This window comes from Elephas maximus, chromosome 7, assembly GCF_024166365.1.
Source record: "Elephas maximus indicus isolate mEleMax1 chromosome 7, mEleMax1 primary haplotype, whole genome shotgun sequence".
NCBI lineage: Eukaryota > Metazoa > Chordata > Mammalia > Proboscidea > Elephantidae > Elephas > Elephas maximus.
The window spans coordinates 81,893,956-81,912,655 of NC_064825.1; the positions used below are offsets into that span (position 1 = coordinate 81,893,956).

Consider the following 18,700-nt stretch of genomic DNA (forward strand, 5'->3'; position numbering starts at 1 on the left):
GAATTATGAGTGGATCCTTAATAAAATCAAGGAACTCTGGTGGTGCAGGGTTGGCTGCTATCCAAAAGGTCAACAGTTTGAATCCACCAGATGCTCCTTGGAAACCCTATGGGGCAGTTCTACTCTGTCCTATAAAGTCACTGTGGGTCGGAATTGACTTGACCGCAACGGGTTTGGTTTTTTGTTTGTTTGTTTGAATATAATTAAGGCATACCAAGAACCTGTACATTAAACTATGCTCCCCCCTCCCAAATACATAACTATTATCTCAAAACCTTCACACCTCATCGTCTGTGACTGCTTTACCCAACTTGCTCTAACCTGATACAATGTGACCAGAGTGCTGACTTTCTCTTTGCCAAGGTGACTTGGTTAATATTAAACTCAAAGGATTTCTCTAATGTAGAAAACACTCCATAAAAAATGCTGAAAAAGACAAAGAAGAAAGAAAGCAGGAAGGGCTATAGTTATTTCATTTTTCAGTTCTAGTTAGTCCCACACAGACAGAAATGCCAAAATGAGAAATTAGGAAAAAATGGCTGGGTATAAAATGGACTTCCTGAGAAGACATACTAAATCACTTGGACCAGTGGAAAGTATCCGTTACTAAAGAATATTAACACAGTCCAAAAGAACGAATGCAGCCACTCCAAAAAAAAAAAGCGTTGCCATCAAGTCAATTCCGACTCATAGCAGCTCCATAGGACAGAGTAGAACTGCCCCATAAGGCTCCCAAGGAGCTGCTGGTGGATTTGAACTGCAGACCTTTTGGTAAGCAGCTATAGCTCTTAACCACTGTGCCAACAAGGCTCCAGTGCCGTGGAGTCACGTCACTACGGAGGCCTAATTTACAGTTTGTAATTTAGGCTATGGAAATTCTGGTTCATTATGCAAGTTGTTTGTGCTTAATAACCCAGAAACATTGTCAATATATACATTTACAGGCTGATTAAGTTTTCCCACCCACACACACCTATTCATTTCTGCAAACATTTGTGAAAGAGCGAGAAGTGGTTTCCCATACCTGCATGAATCTATTGAAACTAGAGTCACTCTGACTCCTGAGGAATCCCTATTTATGCAGAAACAGACCTGCCGACGTCAAAGAGGGAGCGATTTCCAGTCCACAGCTACTGCACAAGGACACTGACCCATTCTTCATTCTTAAACTGGGGGCTTTGGGGTTGTTTTCTATAACATGACATATATTCTCCAGATAAAAAGTGAGGCATCACTCAGGAGGACGTTGAGATGGGAAATTCTCATTCTCTCACTTGTTAGGAAGGTTCCTAACAGTATGTGACAAAGACCAACAGGAAATCAAACGGAGTAACTAGAGTTGTCTTTCCTGAATGCAGTAGTTAGTATATGAGTTGTTTCCCTTGGCAAAATTAGATTTCCTCTGTGTTCTACCTCCTTGAGGAGAGCTTGGCTTGTAAGCCAATCACTGTTTCCCTATGCTTATTCAAGTAAATATTTTTATGAGCACTTAATCATTAGAAATCAGAAAGCTAAAGGAAGACATTTGGCCATATTTCTGTGGCGTTGCCTCCACAGGGTCTACACATCCCAGGAAAAAATTTCCTCTTTTCTTCCATATAGCCAGCACTCGTTGACCCCCCAAAATTCCCTGGCCCAAGAGAAAGTTTCTTATCAGGTGAAATAAAAGGAGGAAGGAGCTGTACCTACCATGGCAAAGTCTATCTCTTGGAATGGGAGTATGCTGCTCCAGTGCACCATTCTGATTTTATCATCTGTTTGGAGTTGAGCAGTATAACTTGGCTTTAACACACACAGCATCTCAGGATTATTTCTAAGTAGTATCCAGGCAGAGCAGCTCTAATGACATACAGACCCAGAGTCATCCATAAACCAAATAACACTCCCTCAACAAATGAAGCGTATTGTATAACTATCACACACCAGAGTGTCCCTGGGTAGTAGAAACAGTTAACACGCTCTGCAGCGAACAGAAAGGCTGGAGATTCAAATCCACCGAGAGGCACTTCAAAAGAAAGATTTAGTGGTCTGCATCTGAAAAATCAGTCATTGAAAATCCTGTGGGGCACAGTTCTATTCTGATACAGATGGAATTGGAATCAACATGATGACGACTGGATTTTTGGTTATGGGCCACGCACAGATGGGACAGGAGGTATAAAATGGACTACTGATACGGCTTTAGGGAAGAAAAACCTGGTGACTGGGCCTTTTCTGGAATGTCTGAAATTTAGTAAACTCCACAATAGATCAAAAGTTCACTCTAATAAACTAATTGCTTTTCTGAAGTTGCCATTGTATGTAAAACATAATCACATCTGATGTCTCTATTTTCTTAATTCACAGAATGTCAGTACTGGGGCTCAGAATTCCAGCTACCTACTCTGGATTTTGAAGATGTTTTAAACAATGATGAACATGCATACAAGTGGCTCTCCACCCTCAAGAAAGTAGGCATAGTGCGACTCACTGGAGCATCTGACAAACGAGGAGAAGTTTTAAAACTTGGGAAAAGGATTGGTTTCCTTTATCTCACATTCTACGGGTGAGTCATGAAATCTTTGCATTCTGCTGTGCATACAGTTTGATGTATTTCCCAGAGGAGGCACTCCTTTTAGTAGAGATATAGAAATTTCCATAATGTCTTGAGCAGAAAGTCAGATGGAAAGACAAATCTAGAAATGGAATTTCTGAGAGAATGACTAGAAGTTTTAAGGAACCTAAAAGCCCAAAGATACCAGGCATCAAGGACATCAGCCCAATTGTAAGTGAAGTGGAAGATTGTGTCTCTAAGCTTTTTATAAACTACTCAGCTTTACAAATGTTACGGTTCATTAAAATTTTACCTTCCCCCAAGAATTGGCACAAAATAAAGTGGGGTCCTGGGGAATTGAAACTAGGCACCAGATGTGTTTAAAAAAAGATGAAACTAAGTTGCAGAAAATAAAGTCTATACACTTTAGCTAGTAGCAGGAAATGTAATTGATTTTTAACAAGAAGCTATTTGCATAGGAATTACCTGTGAGGTAATATTAGTTATGAATAGTGAAACACTAACAACAGGAAACACTAATCTGGGTTGTATAGATATAACTATATTTCTAGTCTTTACAGTGAGCTCCTTATTATTATTAGCCCCCCCCCCAAAAAAATAGATGCAGTTACTCTGGGGCTCATAGAGTAAAAAGCATTGGATATCGTAGGGACCCTCAAAATCCAAAGGTTGCAAAGTGGTAACAAAGAAGCTGTACGTATTCAGATGTGTTTTGCCTGGCCCACGTTATATTGAAAAAAATGGAATTAGTAGTCAACGCTTACAAATTGGGAGATTTTACATCAAAAATCTGGATTTCTGGCTTGTTTTGAAAAATCAAATCTGGAAACAACTGTGTCTAAACCTGTGCATGCCAATAATCTGCTGGATATAAGTAGGGACTGCACCTTGGAGAGAGTATAGCCTCACTCTCCAGCTTGCCAAATCCTCCCCAATCCCACTCCAAGCCTGTAAGGGCTCTGCTAGCCTTTGAGCTTGACACTTTGATTTAGAGGAAGACCTTTTGGAGACATAAACAGAGGATCAGATATACTCGACCACTTGCCCTTGATGATTCAGGCAAGTGCATTCATGGCAGAAGGCTCTGCTCTAAACTTGGATCACCCAGTCTCCACCCCTACTGCAAGAACTTACATTTACCGTTGGCAGACTGGTGTTGTATAAAATTTGTATCTTCCCTACATCTTCAAGGATTTGAGTTGCCCTAGAGATTACCACGATAATAAAAGACAAAGGAAAGAGGAGGACAAGACTTAGAATTATTAAGCGCTTCAACTGTATATTTTGTTTGTTATTTAGTTCCCACAACTTTGAAGTAGATATCAAAATAAATCTCTTCTAAGCTTTTTTACTTAATTTTTTATTTTCTGACAACAGATTTTTGTGTCTATTCTAAAACATTTTGCAATTTCATAACAGTGGCCAAATTTAGGGGTTCTTTGTTGGAGTTTCTGAACTACTGCTCACCCATCACATCAAGGATCATTATATTGTGCCTGATTCATGATTTGGGTTTTGTTTTTGTTTTTACAGGATAAAGTCCTATAAAAGGGCCCAATAATTTGACCACTGAAACGTATTGGAATAAATACTAAAGGACTGTTGTCAGAACAAACAGACCTCCTACTATTATTCAATTTCCATTGTCCAAGACCTTCCCATCTAACCAGATAGGTTTAACTATCCTCTCTCACCTTCCTCAAATGGTTACATTTCTTCCCTGGATCTCTCAAATTACACCACATGCCAAGAATTGCCTTTCTTGCCACTCTACTCTCATTTCCATCACTGATCATTGATTACCAAGATGTTTCCATATTATTTTTGGCAACCTTTAATTTCTATTTCAAGAACTTATAAAGGGTAACAGTTGTATTGTTATCGTTTTTGTCTGTGTTTGCTTGTTTGTTTTGGTTTGATTTTGGGGGGTGGTTTGATTTTGTTTTTGTTGTTAAGAGGGAAAAAAGGCAAATATTTTCCCTAGTAGCTCATAAGCTACCTCTCTCTCCTTCTCCTCTCCGCAATAATGTGAAAAACGTGATATTGAAGTTTGGGTAGCACAGGGTTTAAAAGAAGGAGGAATATTTGGAACAGTGGTTCTCAACTTAGGCTGCATATTTGAATAGCCAATTCTTAAAATGCCAATGACTAAGTCCCATCCCCAGAGATTTTTTTTTTTACTAGGCCTGTACTTTGGCCAGGGTATCAAGACTTTTAAAAGCTCTGCAGGTGGTTCTCGGATACACCCAAAGTTGAGAACCACTATTTGAGAAGAAGGGGTACTTAAGGTGTACTTCAAGAGAAGGTATGTCTCAGTTGGGGTAGAAGTTGGATGCTTTATGTCCTCTGAATGTTCATTTATCATGTTCTTCCTCCTACTGTTGTTATGACTAGTCATAGCTTATCTTCATAACAGAGTCAGAAGCTACTCAAAATAGGGCCCCTCTCTTTCATATTTTTGTTTCTCCACTGGGAAAGTACCATACTCTTGTTTGATAAATGGTTGGTGAGTGGATGAATGGAATGAATAAAACGAAACAAAATGAATAAAGGCAATAAATAATGGAGAAGAAAAATTCCCAAGGATAGGAGAGGAATAGAAAAAAAAGTAAAAGCAAGTTAAAGATAATTTTGCTTTCCATGTAAATTTTTCAAGGAGCCTGGTGTCTGCTCTTGCTTAGATGCCAAAAACGGTAATAACTTGGTGTAACTTTAGACATGCTTCTCTGGGGAAACTAATACCCACTAGCATTGTTCCATTCTAATAGGGTTACTAGTTTGGGAAATTTTAAATGCATGGATCTAAAATGAGAATATCTGTTTTGGCTGTAGCAGTCATTTCAATCGTTAAGTGGTTGGTTGGATGAACAAAAACAAATGAATTTCAGCATCTTGTACAATCTTGGTATACAGCAAGCAATGAATAAATTTTTAATGAATAAATGCATGCCTAAATGTTTTTAAAGGGCTATAAATCAGCAAATAAATACAATAATTATTAGAAATTTTCATGATTATAAAATTGTGTTCAAATCAAAATGGTAATAGCTTTAAGGACGAAAGTGCATGTCATTCTCCACCATCTGTACTTCCTGAGATAACTGTCATTATTTTGTCAGCACATCATCCAAATAATTTTTTTTTTTTTCTTGCAACCATGCGAAGAAGCCTTATTGCCTCAATGATGATGAACAGCTTTCCAGGGAGAAAAGAATAAGAGCTGGTAAAGGAACTCCCACTATCAATGTTTTCAGTCTATATATATTTTAGATATGGAGCAGTATGTAAAAAGGTCACCTTTTCAGGAGGATTTAGACCTTTGATTATGGACAATTTGTTTCTACAGAGTAGAGCCAAAAAACCTCATCCATGTCCCTGCCTCCCCATCCCCCCAAAAAAGTCAGTAAAAACTGCTTTCTGGATGAGTCAGAATCGACTTGATGGCAACAGGCTTGGTTTTTCTTTTTTTGTTGGGGGAGTCCCTTTGGGAAAGGTGATGTTATTGAAGAAATTATCTATTGCCAATTGGAAACAGTCTTTGCAACCTATACTCTACCTATATACTGCCATCGTCAATGATTAGACCAAGTAAGAAAGTTTTTAAGAATACACCGCCCCCCCCCCCGCCAAGAGTAAACCCTGCAAATGTGCAACTGTTGGCAGTCAAACGGAAGGTCTCTTCGTCTGTGGCATCCTTGTTTTACTTATTTGTGCAACAACAATTTCTTGAACACTAGTAGGTACAAAGCACTATGCTAGGTATTTTGTTCTGAACTAAACTCCAGTTTCTACTTCATGGCAAATTACCTCTGGCGATTGTTGTACATTGATGAATATCAATACTTGGGTTGACTTCATCTAAATACTCTGACCCAATAAAAATTCACTAAAACCAAGGAACAGCCTCAAAAGGAAACCTCGATTTTTGATATTACAAATCAAGGAACATGGCAGAGTCAGTACATGACAACAGTCGTTCAAGGGGAATACATAACTGGAGGGTGATACTCCCCCAGAATGGTGCAAAGCATGGTCCAGCTAATAATACAGCCACCAGACACCTCACAGCTATTGTGTAAATAGGTGTGGCATTAAAAATGCATTTATTAAATTAAGGCTATGTAATGCCCTGCATCCCCTTTCTCCCCATCCCCAAGCTAATCCAGCTCAAACACAAGTCATTTTTAGCTTATGCCACTCTTTCACATTCCTGGCCATCTTGCCAAAAATAACTGGTAAGAGATAATCACAGCCACAGTCCCTTTCTCAACTGTTTTCTCAGGGCTGTTTCACTCCCCTCCTACTTGTTCCTTGTTTTCTGCATGCATCTCCCCATCTCTTCCTTCTCCTAGCCTTTTATTCTGCCTACAAACAACCTATTCCAAGTCTGCCTCTATTTTTGGTTGCCTTTTGCCCTCTCTGGACCTTCTCATTTGACCTACTAACTTTTTTCCTCTTCCGTTCCAACAACCACACTTGCTGAGATCCTCCCTTGGTCTGGCAGCCTTTGCAGGTCTAGGAAAGAGATACCCTTTCCAGCCTCTGCTTTGGGAGATGACTACCAGTACTTCATCCCAAGGCCAGAAATTATGATAGAACGAAATAATTTTACTCCTCAACCAAATGATCCACTTTTGCACTCTGGATGGCCCATCAGGAAAGAGATGTGGAAATTGTCTTCTGTCCCACAAATTCATGACATAGAATAAGGCAATTTCTATTTTTCATTAAAGATTTTTGTTTAGTGGCAATGTGTGTAGTGTAAAAGAAAATGACAACTCTGTTGTAAGAGATCATCACTGTTTGCTGGGCTGTAGTGATGTGTGGTCTTTTGAGACTATAATTCTGATGACACAACACTGAGAAGTTCAGATCATTATCCCTAAAGAGGCAAAAATCAAACAGTAAAAATTGCCTTTCTAATTAGTCGGACTGTTAAATAAGCTGGCTAAGTCAGGGTATTACAATTTTCATAAGCTCATTTATGCCTATGTTTGTTGTATGTGTGTGACAGAGAGGGACAGAGAGAGTAAGCTGGGGACTGGAGGAGAGATTCAGGATAATTTTAAAAAGAAAATATTTACCATCGGTATTGTGTCTTACCTAGTTGTCTTGCTTGTAACCCTACTAGTCAGAACAGGCTTTGAAACTAAAACATGCACATCTCATTGCCATTGCCACTGTTATGTTGAGCTCTTTGCATGAAGAAACGGTGGCCTAGTCAGCATTGTACCTTTAACAATAGCTCAGTGCTTAACACACAGTTATCTAGCTCTGAGGAAATTTTAATGAAAGGGAACATGTGCCAAAATATTGAAGACCTCCAAAAATTCTTTCTTAGCATTGTAGATACTTACCAGTCCTTGGTTTAAAAACTAACCTCATGGGCAACTTTTTCATCAGAAAAGTCTAGCAGTTTCAGCCTTAGCTAGTAAGCCTGCCTCCTTTCCAGAGTAGAGCCCAGGAGTTTGGATTTGATTCTCTCTCAAAAAAGAAAAAAAAAAAATTTTTTTCTTTTTTAAGAATGTTTCATTTGCTGGCACAAGGAAGTTACATTAATACATACAGCAAAGGTTATACCAAGAATGTTATTAGCTGCCGTCAAGTCAGCTCTGACTCATGGCAACACCATATGTCAGAACAAACTATTGCCCAATCCTGGGCCCTCTCCACAACTGTTAGAATGCTCTAGCCTTGAAACCTAAGGGGCAGTGGCATCACTAAGGTGGTGTGGGGGGTGTCAACCATACCAGATGACACTATTGGAGGGAATGACACCAAAATGGCTATCTATAAAATTTTTGTGCACTGCTTCAGCAGAAATTTATTATTTTTTATAAAAATAACCCTGGCATTTGTTGTAACAACAACAAAAAAATTTTTATAAGCCCAGCTTACATGTATCGATATACCTACAAGTCTAAAACTGTGTGATAATTTACTTTTTGAACCTTCTAATGCATGCCAGTCAAAGCTGTAATTATTACCCAGTTACAACGACACTTTGAATTATGTGGTTTCCTCCACGTGCACTACAGGCATTCATTGCTACCATATATTTCCATGTCCATCTGTCTACAACTATTACATTATTTGGGCCTTTATTGATTATGCAAACTTAATCGGTCAATGTATTTCATGTAATGATAAAGTTTAGCATTAAAATGAACATAATTTTCACGTGGTTCTTAAACATTTTTACTTTGAATTCTATTGTTTCCTTACTGAATTTTCACTTTAACCACATGAAACTATGTAAACGTAAATACTTTTAGGCTGTGTGTATGGTGGTGTAATTTAAAGATGTAATTTTAATTTTGCTACTTGTTTATGTCACTACCATTGCCATTACATTCAGTGGTATACAGAAATTACAACTGGTGAGTAACATTAGTACAGAAAACTTTAGTAAGGATTTTGTATGGTTGGGTACAGGAAGAGGTCCATGGGCAGGGTGACACCGTGAGTTACTGCACTGGGTGACACCAACCCCACTGATGCCACTGCTAAGGGGCTCACCTTCCAGCACTGTATTGCACAATATTCTGTAGTGATATTCTGTCTAGAGTTTTCACTGGCTAATTTTTAGAAACAGACAACCAGACCTTTCTTCCCAGTCTTAGTCTGAAAGCTCCCGTGAAACCTGCCCACCATGGGTGACCCTGCTGGTATTTGAAATACCTGTGATGTATTGAAATATACCAGTGGCATAGCTTTTAACATCATAGCCACACCCAAGCCACCACAGTACAACAAATTGACAGGTGGGTGGTAGACTGATAAGACTAATGATGTGAAAATGAAAAAATAATGTTTTTCTGAAATATTAACTTCAAGAACAAAAGAAAGAGGGGGACAGACAGTGAGGAAGATGGCTAAAAGAAAAGAAACTTATGGGTCTCGGTGTAAGTTAAATTTTATCCAGTGGAGACATGCATGGAAGCTGTATAATTGTTAAACAAAACTAACAAGGCCACAAGTTGTAATGGAAACGTATAAATAAATATGCTGGAACACTCCTTTCCTAAGAGTTTAGGAAGGAATTGAAAACCAAACACCCCGGAGCATCTGTGTCTCATTACTGCCCAGACAGCTGCCCACAGGACCGACAGGGAACCAGAGTTTATTTGTGGCTACAGCGCTGGCTATTTGTAGAGCAGAAGTTGATCTAAGCATTTTATGTAATTTCCCGGGTAGCTGTGATTCTCCCCTACTAAGTACTTGCCTCATTCTTTCTACAGGAGTGTTTTAATACCTGCCGTACCCTCTGAAAACCTGGGATAAATGTTTGCTAGAAAAATGTAAAATGCTACTGCTACTGCCCAGCCTGGCATCGCATGAATGCCTTGCACCCAAACTTCATTAGATGAATAAAATAAAGTCAAACAGAAAATGTTTCTAGTGGGATGTTTGTCAGTTACACCAGCCAGGCCAGTTAAAGAATTAATATTATTGAACTGGCCTCTGGAGAGTATATCTACATAGCCTTTCCAGGATCCACTGGACTTCTGCTGACGTTTCTGAAAGTCGTCTGTAAGCCAGCCCAGCAGCATTTCACACATTAGGTTGTGTTAGAGATGGAGGGTATATGAGTAAAAAATATTATTCCTCGGCATGTGGCCACTTAGAAATTGCTCCTACCATTAGCAATACCTCCAAATCTGACTTTGAAATGGTGACTTACTTGATATATGTGTTACAGGAAAACATTTGTGAAGTTTGGGGGATTGAAAAGGGAAATGAAAAACAAGTTTACCTATTTTGTTGAAGCTTCTAGCCAAGAAATCACTTAAGAAAACCGCAGTCTTTCTTGAATAAAATGGCTACTGGGTTGTGAAATCCCAAACTAAAAGCTATTCAGACTTGGAATGAAAATAAAGAAAATATGTTTGAGTTCTGAATTTAGCTGTAATTCCATCCTGCTTTGTAAAAAAAGTCACATTGGGATTTCTTGATGAGTTGTTTTAGATATAGTACTGACCATAGCGTTTGAGTAGCAAAAAGAGAAAAAGAAAAACAACTTTACCGTGTGTACTCTTGCGAGCATTGGGGTTTCCTAAGTAAATTAAAAAATAGAAAACTATGTTCTTTTGGCTATTGTGAAGCCCATCTTGTGTTATCGGCCAAGAGCTAGTCCCCTGGGTTCCCTTTGTAATATTAAGTTTCTCAGTAATTAATGCTGCTGCCAGCAAAGCCACTTGAGCATGAGGTCATCTCATGAATGAAAGGAAAAATAATTTCTGTGTCTCCTGCTTCTCTAGAAATCACTTGAGGAAATTGAGAAGATACCCTAGTGAGGGAGTTGCTTCTCCACAAGCCCTGTGATCCCCAGTACCTTCTCTGTGATACTCTGTGCAGCCAGAACAGGCTGCTGTTATTATCAAAATGGGAGAAAATCATGTTCTATTAAGCACCTTTTCTATGCTAAGCATGGAAAAGAGGACTTTATAGTTACTATCTTCAATTCTGACAAGTGTTATTGTTCCCACTTTACAGGTAAGAAAACTGAGGCAGCAGAATCAGGCTGCAATCCCAGATTTACTGGATTTAGCAGCTTGAAATTTTTCCTATACCACGCTACCTTGGAAGTCTGTTATCTTAACATTTCCACCATAGTTCCTAATGACATCATAATTGTTGCCTGTCAAATGTGGCTTCTACCGACTTTCACAGCTCAGATTCAAGGGAAGAATTTGACAGGATTGCATGGAAACTTTTCAAAGGAAGTCATACTGACAGTACCAGAATATTCCTTCTCTCCCCCTCTGTTAAGTCAAATTAGAGCCAACTGTTTTTGCAAACGAAAAATGAGGCTGACACAGGATCAGGCAACACCACAAGAGCAAGAAAGTTTCTATTTCAATCATTCACATTTTAAAAAGCTTAAACAAGTATCCACTTCTTGTTCTGATGAAATAAATTAAGCATGATTTGATCATCCACTCAAAATAGCTACTAGCTATGCTTCATGTGGACTCCTCATAACTTATCTCATTATTTTACAGTGCACGCATTGTTGATTTTTTATAATGAAGATTTTGTTACCGGAGAATGGCCTCGGTTCTTGGCTTTGGTGTAGGAAAGGATTCAAACACTGGGATAAATAATGCCAAGCGAGCAGAGGCTTATTAGCTAGCAGAGGGTTAGTAGTAAAGCACACTTGACCAGGTAGCGTCACCTGGGCTACTAAGGTAGAGAAAGAATCTGAGTGCCCCGATAGTCATAGTCATTTTTTTAGCTTTTTATACCCTTCTTGTCTCTTACCTCTCTCTGTTAACGTTTAACAGCCAGGACAGGACTCCCTATGGAGACTATTTCCTTGCCTTAAGGTTTAATTACCAAGTTAGGGACCTTATCAAGTCAGGGACTTTATCAAGTTAACAACTTTATCAAATTAAGGACCCCTGTAAAGATCATTTCTTTGGCTTAAAGTTTAACTACGTAGGGACCATCTTATTGAGGAAAGTCACCACCCCCTGCCTCTGCCTCTTCCCGAGTGCAAGCTTCCCCCTCTCCCTTACATCTTTCCCCCCTCAAGTGCCATTCTCTTCAAATCTTTGGGGTTGTTGAAGGGGGGTTGTCTGCCTTCTGTAGCTACTTCTCGCTGCCATTGGGGTGTAGAGCTGGCCCTAGGAGAGGCACTTGTTCCTTAATGGGGGGTTTGCGTGACTCTGGGAGCCGAGGTTGGAAGCGCTGGGCAGCTTGATCCAAAGGGCTTTCAGGGCTTGCGTTATTTGACAATGTCTGAATTACAGCCATTTGTAATTGAAACTTTTGTAATTTGGAGGATACAAAACGAGTTAGTATTTTAAGGAGGCAGGGCCCAAACAGTAAAAGAATCAAAGACATTAAAGGGCCAAGGAACAGTAGATCCCCACAACCAGATGGATGACCAAGAGTTCCATCCTTGTTTGGCTTGTGTTTGGAGTTATCTGGCCTTATCTAAAAAGTGGAAGATATGTTCTTGGACTTGGCCAGTTTGGTTCATCCAAAAACAGTATTGCTCACCTAGCATGGTGCATATACCCGCCTGACTAGCCTCCAACATGTCTAATCCTCTTCGATTTTGAAGTACTACAGTGCCAAAGAATTTATTTGGGTTTGTAGAATAGCTATAGAAGCTGCTACCTGGGTTTTGAGCTGGGCTAGTTAAAGTGAGAGGTTTGCATAAACTTGAGCAGTTCCTAGTACCCCGGTGGTTCTGGCTGCGAGGCTGGCCATTCTGATAAGACTGCTAAGTCTTATGAATATGGGAATTAGGGGCCATGCTCTTTTTGTCACCTTATGAGTGGTGCTTAAAGGTAAAGGAATAGGAGCTCCTGCTTCAGCTAAAGACACAGGAGGGAGGAGGACATATCCTACTGTGCATAATCCCGTCCAATTTGTGGGTAGGCATACATAAGCTGCAGTTCTACATACATAATATAGGCCTGAAGCTAATGGAAGACAACCTGAGACATGGTATACACTTGATGAGGTGTAATTGTATGGAGTTGGCTTTTTGAAGGTGGAGGTATATTTCCAAAAGTATGTGGCAGCTAGGGCAGCCACAGTTAGTGGACTAAAGCAGGGGGCAGTGTTATGGGTGGCATTGTTTTCTAGGTTTTCTCAGAAGATGATTCTGTGGATAGATTCTATGAAAACCTTTTCCTTGACAGTTTTATGTACCAAGGTGCAATTATTTCTGTTGTTGTCGGATTTCCATGTGGAAGTGGCCAGAAGGGCCAAGCGGTCGCAACCCAGTGGTCTCCCCTGGCAAAACTCTCCAGTGTAGTCTGTGTGTCTGAAGAGGTATTGGGAGGGAAGGTTAACCAGCTAGACGAGGACAGAGGATCAGGGAAAGATGTAGTTAGGTTTCTGAGGTTGTGTGTTATCGTGATGGTTACATTGCAACGGAAGCGGCTTAGAGATCCTACCTGATACAAGTACCTTTGGGGGCCCGGTGAGTGAACGCACAGTGGGGTTTGCCCCACTCTTATTTGTACTCCTTGGTACACAGCCTCAGTGATAGGGTGTACAGTTTGGTTATTGTGACTTTTGAACACCCCCTGTGCTTCGGTAGAGAGGGTATAGTGAAGAAAGCCTGACGTTTGAGCCCAGACCTTTCAAGAGGTGGGCCAGCTTTCTGCGGATTGTCCCTGAGCCTGTAGACAAATCCAGCAGCACTGGTTGTATTTGGTATGTGTAAGTGTCTTTATGTCTCTCTGTAATGGTTTAATAAAGGGGGAGATAGGCTCGGGCCGTGTTAGTTGGACAAGTGAAAGTGTTATGGCACAGAGAAGAACACAATGCATTTTGACTTATCTGTTGTTATTGTCTTGTTTTCTTTTGAACAGATACTTCAAGGCTTCTATGGGTTCACTCGTCTACTCTTGATGTTGGCTTGGGGTTTCTTCAAATGTATCTTTAGTGTGGTAGGGTTTCACCCTGGAATGATGTATCCAGCTAGAAATTCTGGGCACCGTTACAGCTGTGGGGTAGAAAGCATAACAGTGTAGGGTCCCTTCCACAATGAGGCAAGTTGGGATGTCGGGGACCCATCCTTCCAAGTTTTGACTGGGACTAAGGTCCCCAGCTCGTATGAAGGGGCTGAGCTGTATATTGGAGATTATGGTACTCCTAGCTCTTGAATAGCTTGTTGGAAACTTCCCAGGGAGATTACAAAATGTACTAGTTGATTGGTTTCCTCATCTAGGACCAGATCGGTTCTAAGGAAGAGCCTGCCATACAGGATGTCAAAGGGACTAAACTTTAAATGAGAAGCAGGGCTTATCCTCATATGGAGCAATGCTATAGGGAGAGACTGGATCCAATTTTGGTGGGTTTCCAGGCTCAGCTTGGCTAAAATTCTTTTTAGTGTTTGATTTGCTCTTTCCACTTTTCCTGAGGATTGGGGCCTCCAGGCAGAGTGTAAGTTCCACTTGATTCCAAGAGCTGTACCTACCCTTTGACTCATGGTTGAAATGAATGCTGGGCCATTATTACTCTATAGAGACCTAGGAAGTCCATACCTGGGGATGATTTCTTTCAGTAGTTTATTTATAACTTCTTGGGCTCATTCTGTTTTTGTGGGAAATGTTTCTATCCATCCTATGAAGGTGTCTATGAAGACAAATATTTGTAGCCTAGGCATTTTGTCATCTGGGTGAAATCTAATTGCCAATCTTCTCCTGGATATGACCCAATTCTTTGGACAGGTTTTACTAGCACAGGTGGTGGGTGGGCACCTTTAGGAGTGTTTATTGTACAAAGGGGACACCCTTGGATAATTTGTTTAACAGTTTTCTGAAGCCCTTTACCTGCAAACAGGCGGAAGCAAAACTGAGTTGTTTTGTCTTGGCCAAGGTGGCATGAATCATGCAGACCCTTTAGGACTTTTCATTGAATATTTTGGGACAGATAAACGACCCCTTCTCTATAATACCACCCACCTTTATCTTGGGAATACCCTTTTTTTTTGGCCCACTGGTTTTCTTCTTTTCCTGTACTGTAGTGAAAGGCATTTTAAGTTGGCTGAAGGAAGTAGGGCAATTAATGGGTTGGATACTGCAGCTGTCTTTGCCACCTGATCAGCTAGTTGGTTACCTAGGGCTGTTTTACTATCTCCTTTTTGGTCTCCTTTGTAATGTATTATGGCTACTTGTAGAGACAGGTGGACTCCCTCCAGGAGCCATAAAATATGGGGCCCATATTTTATGGGACTATTCTTAGTATTTAGATACCCTCTTTCTTTCCATAAAGCTGCATGGGCATGAAGTATAAGGAAGGCATATTTAGAATCCGTGAAAATGTTCACCTTCTTTTTCTGTCCCAGCTTGAGGTCCTGGGTCAATGCAATTAGTTCTGCCAACTGTGCTGAGTTTCCGGTAAGTAAAGATTTAGCCTCTATTACCTGGCATAGAGACACAATCACATACCCTGTGTGTTGTTTCTCTTCCTTGACAAAACTGCTTCCATCAATAAACCATTCCTCATCAGGGTTTATGAGAGGTTGGTCAGTAAGATCTTGTCGACTGGCATAGATCTGACTAATGGCTTCATAGCAGTTGTGACGGTTTGGGTCCTTAGGACTGGGGATAGGTAACAGGGAAGCGGGGTTTAGAGTGGAGCATTGTTTTACTGTGACTTGTGGATTTTCTATTAAAACTACTTGGTATCTTAGGATTTTGGTATTTGTTAGCCACTGAGGGCTCTTGTTGTTTAACAAGGCGTTGATTTGGTGTGAAGTATATAAATCAATTTTCTACCCTAGTGTTAATTTTAGAGCTTCTTCTACAAGAGCAGCGGCTGCTGCCATCACTCGGAGACAATAAGGCCACCCCTGAGCTACTGTATCAAGTTCTTTAGATAGGTATCCTACTGATTTGTTATCAGGCCCTAAGGTTTGGGTGAGGATTCCTAGGGCTGCTCCTTTTCTCTCTGTTACATATAGTTGGAACGGTTTATCTGGGTTGGGTAATCCCGAGGAAGGAGCTTGTAGGAGGGCCTTTTTTAGGTTTTCAAAGGTATGTTTCTGCTCTTCGGTCCACATTAATTCATTAGTTCCTGTTGGTTGTTTATTTTGAGGGTGTTATATAGTGGCCTGGCTTTTTCACCGTATCCAAGAATCCATAGCCTGCAAAAGCCCACTAAACCTAAGAAGGATCTGAGCTGTTTTGGGGTGGTGGGCTCGGGGATGTTTGCTATGGCTAAAACTCATTGAGGAGATAATCGTTTTTCTCCTGGGGCCAGCCTTAGTCCTACATATTCTACTTCTTATTGTAAAAGTTGGGACTTTTCCTTTGAGACTTTGTACCCCTTTTCTGCCAGGTGATTTAGAGTTTGAATAACATGTTGGCATCCCGATTGTTCTGTGGAGGTGCAGATGAGCAGGTCATCAACATATTGAACAACTTGCCCACCCCCTTCAAGTGTTAGGTCTTCTAAGTCCTGTGCCAAAACTTGGCCAAAAAGGTGGGGGCTGTCCCTGAACCCTTGGGGTAAAGCTCTCCGTGTTAACTGTTGTTTGTGACCAGCAAGGTCAGACCATTCGAAGGCAAAAAGAAGCTGATTAGCCGGGTCTAAAGGGATGCAAAAAAATGCATCCTTCAAGTCTAAAACAGAAAACCATTGGGTGTTAGGTGGTATTTCTCCCAAGATGGTGTAAGGGTTAGGAACCACAGGGTGGAGAGGAATTACAGTCTCATTAATGATCTTAGGGTCTTGTACTAGCCTATATTTCCCATCTTTCTTTTTGATGGGGAGAATGGGGGTATTGCAAGGGGAGTTGCAGGGAATTAATATTCCGTGTTTTAAAAAGGTAGTAATTATGTTTTGCAAACACTGCCTAGCTTCTAAGTTAATGGGGTATTGTTTTTTTCTTGGAAATTTGTTGGGGTCTTTTAACCTTACCATTACTGGGGTGGCATTATGTGCCCGTCCTGGTATCTCAATAGCCTGTGCCTGGGGGTTTAACTATTGTTGTTCATCTATATCTATGCAAGTTCCATTTTGGTTAATTTGTAAGGTCATTATTTGGGTAAGAGTTAGATCTTCTGTTGAGAAGATCAGTCAGGTTTTTACTTTACTTAATATGTCCCTCCCTAGAAGTGGGACAGGACATACTGGAAGGATTAAAAATTGATGTGAGAAGCTTGTTGCACCCCAACACAAACCACAGACACTGTAATGATGGAGTAAAATATTTTACCATGGGTTTCCCTTCTACTGCCTGAACCATGCTTTTTTTAGAAGAAAGGGGGCCTCGATAGGAGGTTAGTATGGAAAAGGCGGCTCCCGTGTCCAAAAGAAAAGTTACTGACCTTCCTGCTACATCTAGGGTGACCCTCGGCTCCTCTGCACTGATGTTGTTGTTCTTGGTATTCTCACCAGGAGCCTCTTGGAGCTCAGGGTCCTGTCAGCCTAAGGCCATTTCCATTGAGTGTTTGGGCCTGGGAGTCCTTCAACCCTCAGGGCAGTCTTGCCTCCAGTGGCCATGCTGTCGGCAATTGGGACAGGACAACTGGGGCAGTTTGTTCTGGGGGCAATCCCTTTTCCAGCGGCCAAGTTGACCACATTTGTGACATGCACCGGGTGGAGTATCCTCGGGTCTTCGTATTGGTAGCAGGTGGTTCCTGTCCTGTAGGGCAGCGAGGAGACGGGAATGTCTCTTCTCTTCCTTTTTCTCCTTTTCTCAGAGCCTTTCTTCTTCTTCCTGGTCTGTATTACAGAAGATTGAGGAAGAGACCTTTAACAGTTTGTTTAAGGGAGTTTGAGGTCCTAGCCCTCGTTTTTGAAGTTTACACCTAATCTCTGGAGCAGTTTGAGTTAGAAATCTATCCTTTAAGACTAGTTCTGCTTCTGGTGATTCTGGGTCTAAATTGGTATATTTTAAGAGGGCTTATTTTTTTTTTTTTTTCTTTTAGTCTTTCTAGGAAGGCAGTGGGGTTTTCTTGGGGCCCTTGGTCGAAGGTGGCCAGTTTATTAAAATTGGTAAGTTTTATCCCTCAAGCTTTCATTCCCTCAACCAGGTACACTAACATGTGGTCTCTCACCCGTCTGCCTCGTTGGATGTTATAGTCCCATCCCGGGTCTATGCCTGGGACTGTGGTGGTGGCCGTGGGGTAGGCCTGTTGGTTTTGTATATATAGCCCATCTGCAAATCGTCTGGCTGCCTCGGTGAGATTGAATCTTTCTCCCTGCATGAGTGTTTGGTTTCAGATTATCATTATGTCTTTCCAACCCAAATCAAAGGTGAGTGTTAAGTTCTTAATTTTTTCTATATAGTTGTTAGGGTCATCAGAAAAACTTCCTAGCTCTGTTTTTAGTTTTCCTAAGTCCTGCATTGAAAAGGGAACCTGTACCCTGACTGGTCCATTAGGGCCAGCCACTTCTTGAAGGGGACACAGCTAAGGTAGTGAAGGTGTTGTGGGCAAGGAATTGGAGTTGGGAGGAGTAAGAGGAACAGACATTTCTTTGGCATTTAAGGGTGGGGCACAGGGTTGCAGGGTTGGTAGGGTTTGGGTCTAAGGTGTCTATGGTTTGTAACAGTGGCGAGAACTGTGGGGTCTATCTTACACTTTCTACAGTTCTGGATTTTCTCTTAAGACCATAAAAACCTGGACATAAGGACCTCTGTCCATTTGCCTTGTGTCTGGCAAAACATAT

At 40.9% G+C, this 18,700-nt stretch overlaps 1 protein-coding gene across 2 annotated transcripts in view; it reads left to right on the forward strand.

Moving 5' to 3' along the window:
- BBOX1 (gamma-butyrobetaine hydroxylase 1) overlaps positions 1–18,700 on the forward strand; it is a 110,580-nt gene that overhangs the window by 67,417 nt on the left and 24,463 nt on the right. For both annotated transcript variants that reach the window (XM_049890752.1, XM_049890751.1), the window contains one exon: positions 2,347–2,545. In XM_049890752.1, the coding sequence (XP_049746709.1) occupies positions 2,347–2,545 (199 nt within the window). The remainder of the gene's footprint in view (positions 1–2,346; positions 2,546–18,700) is intronic.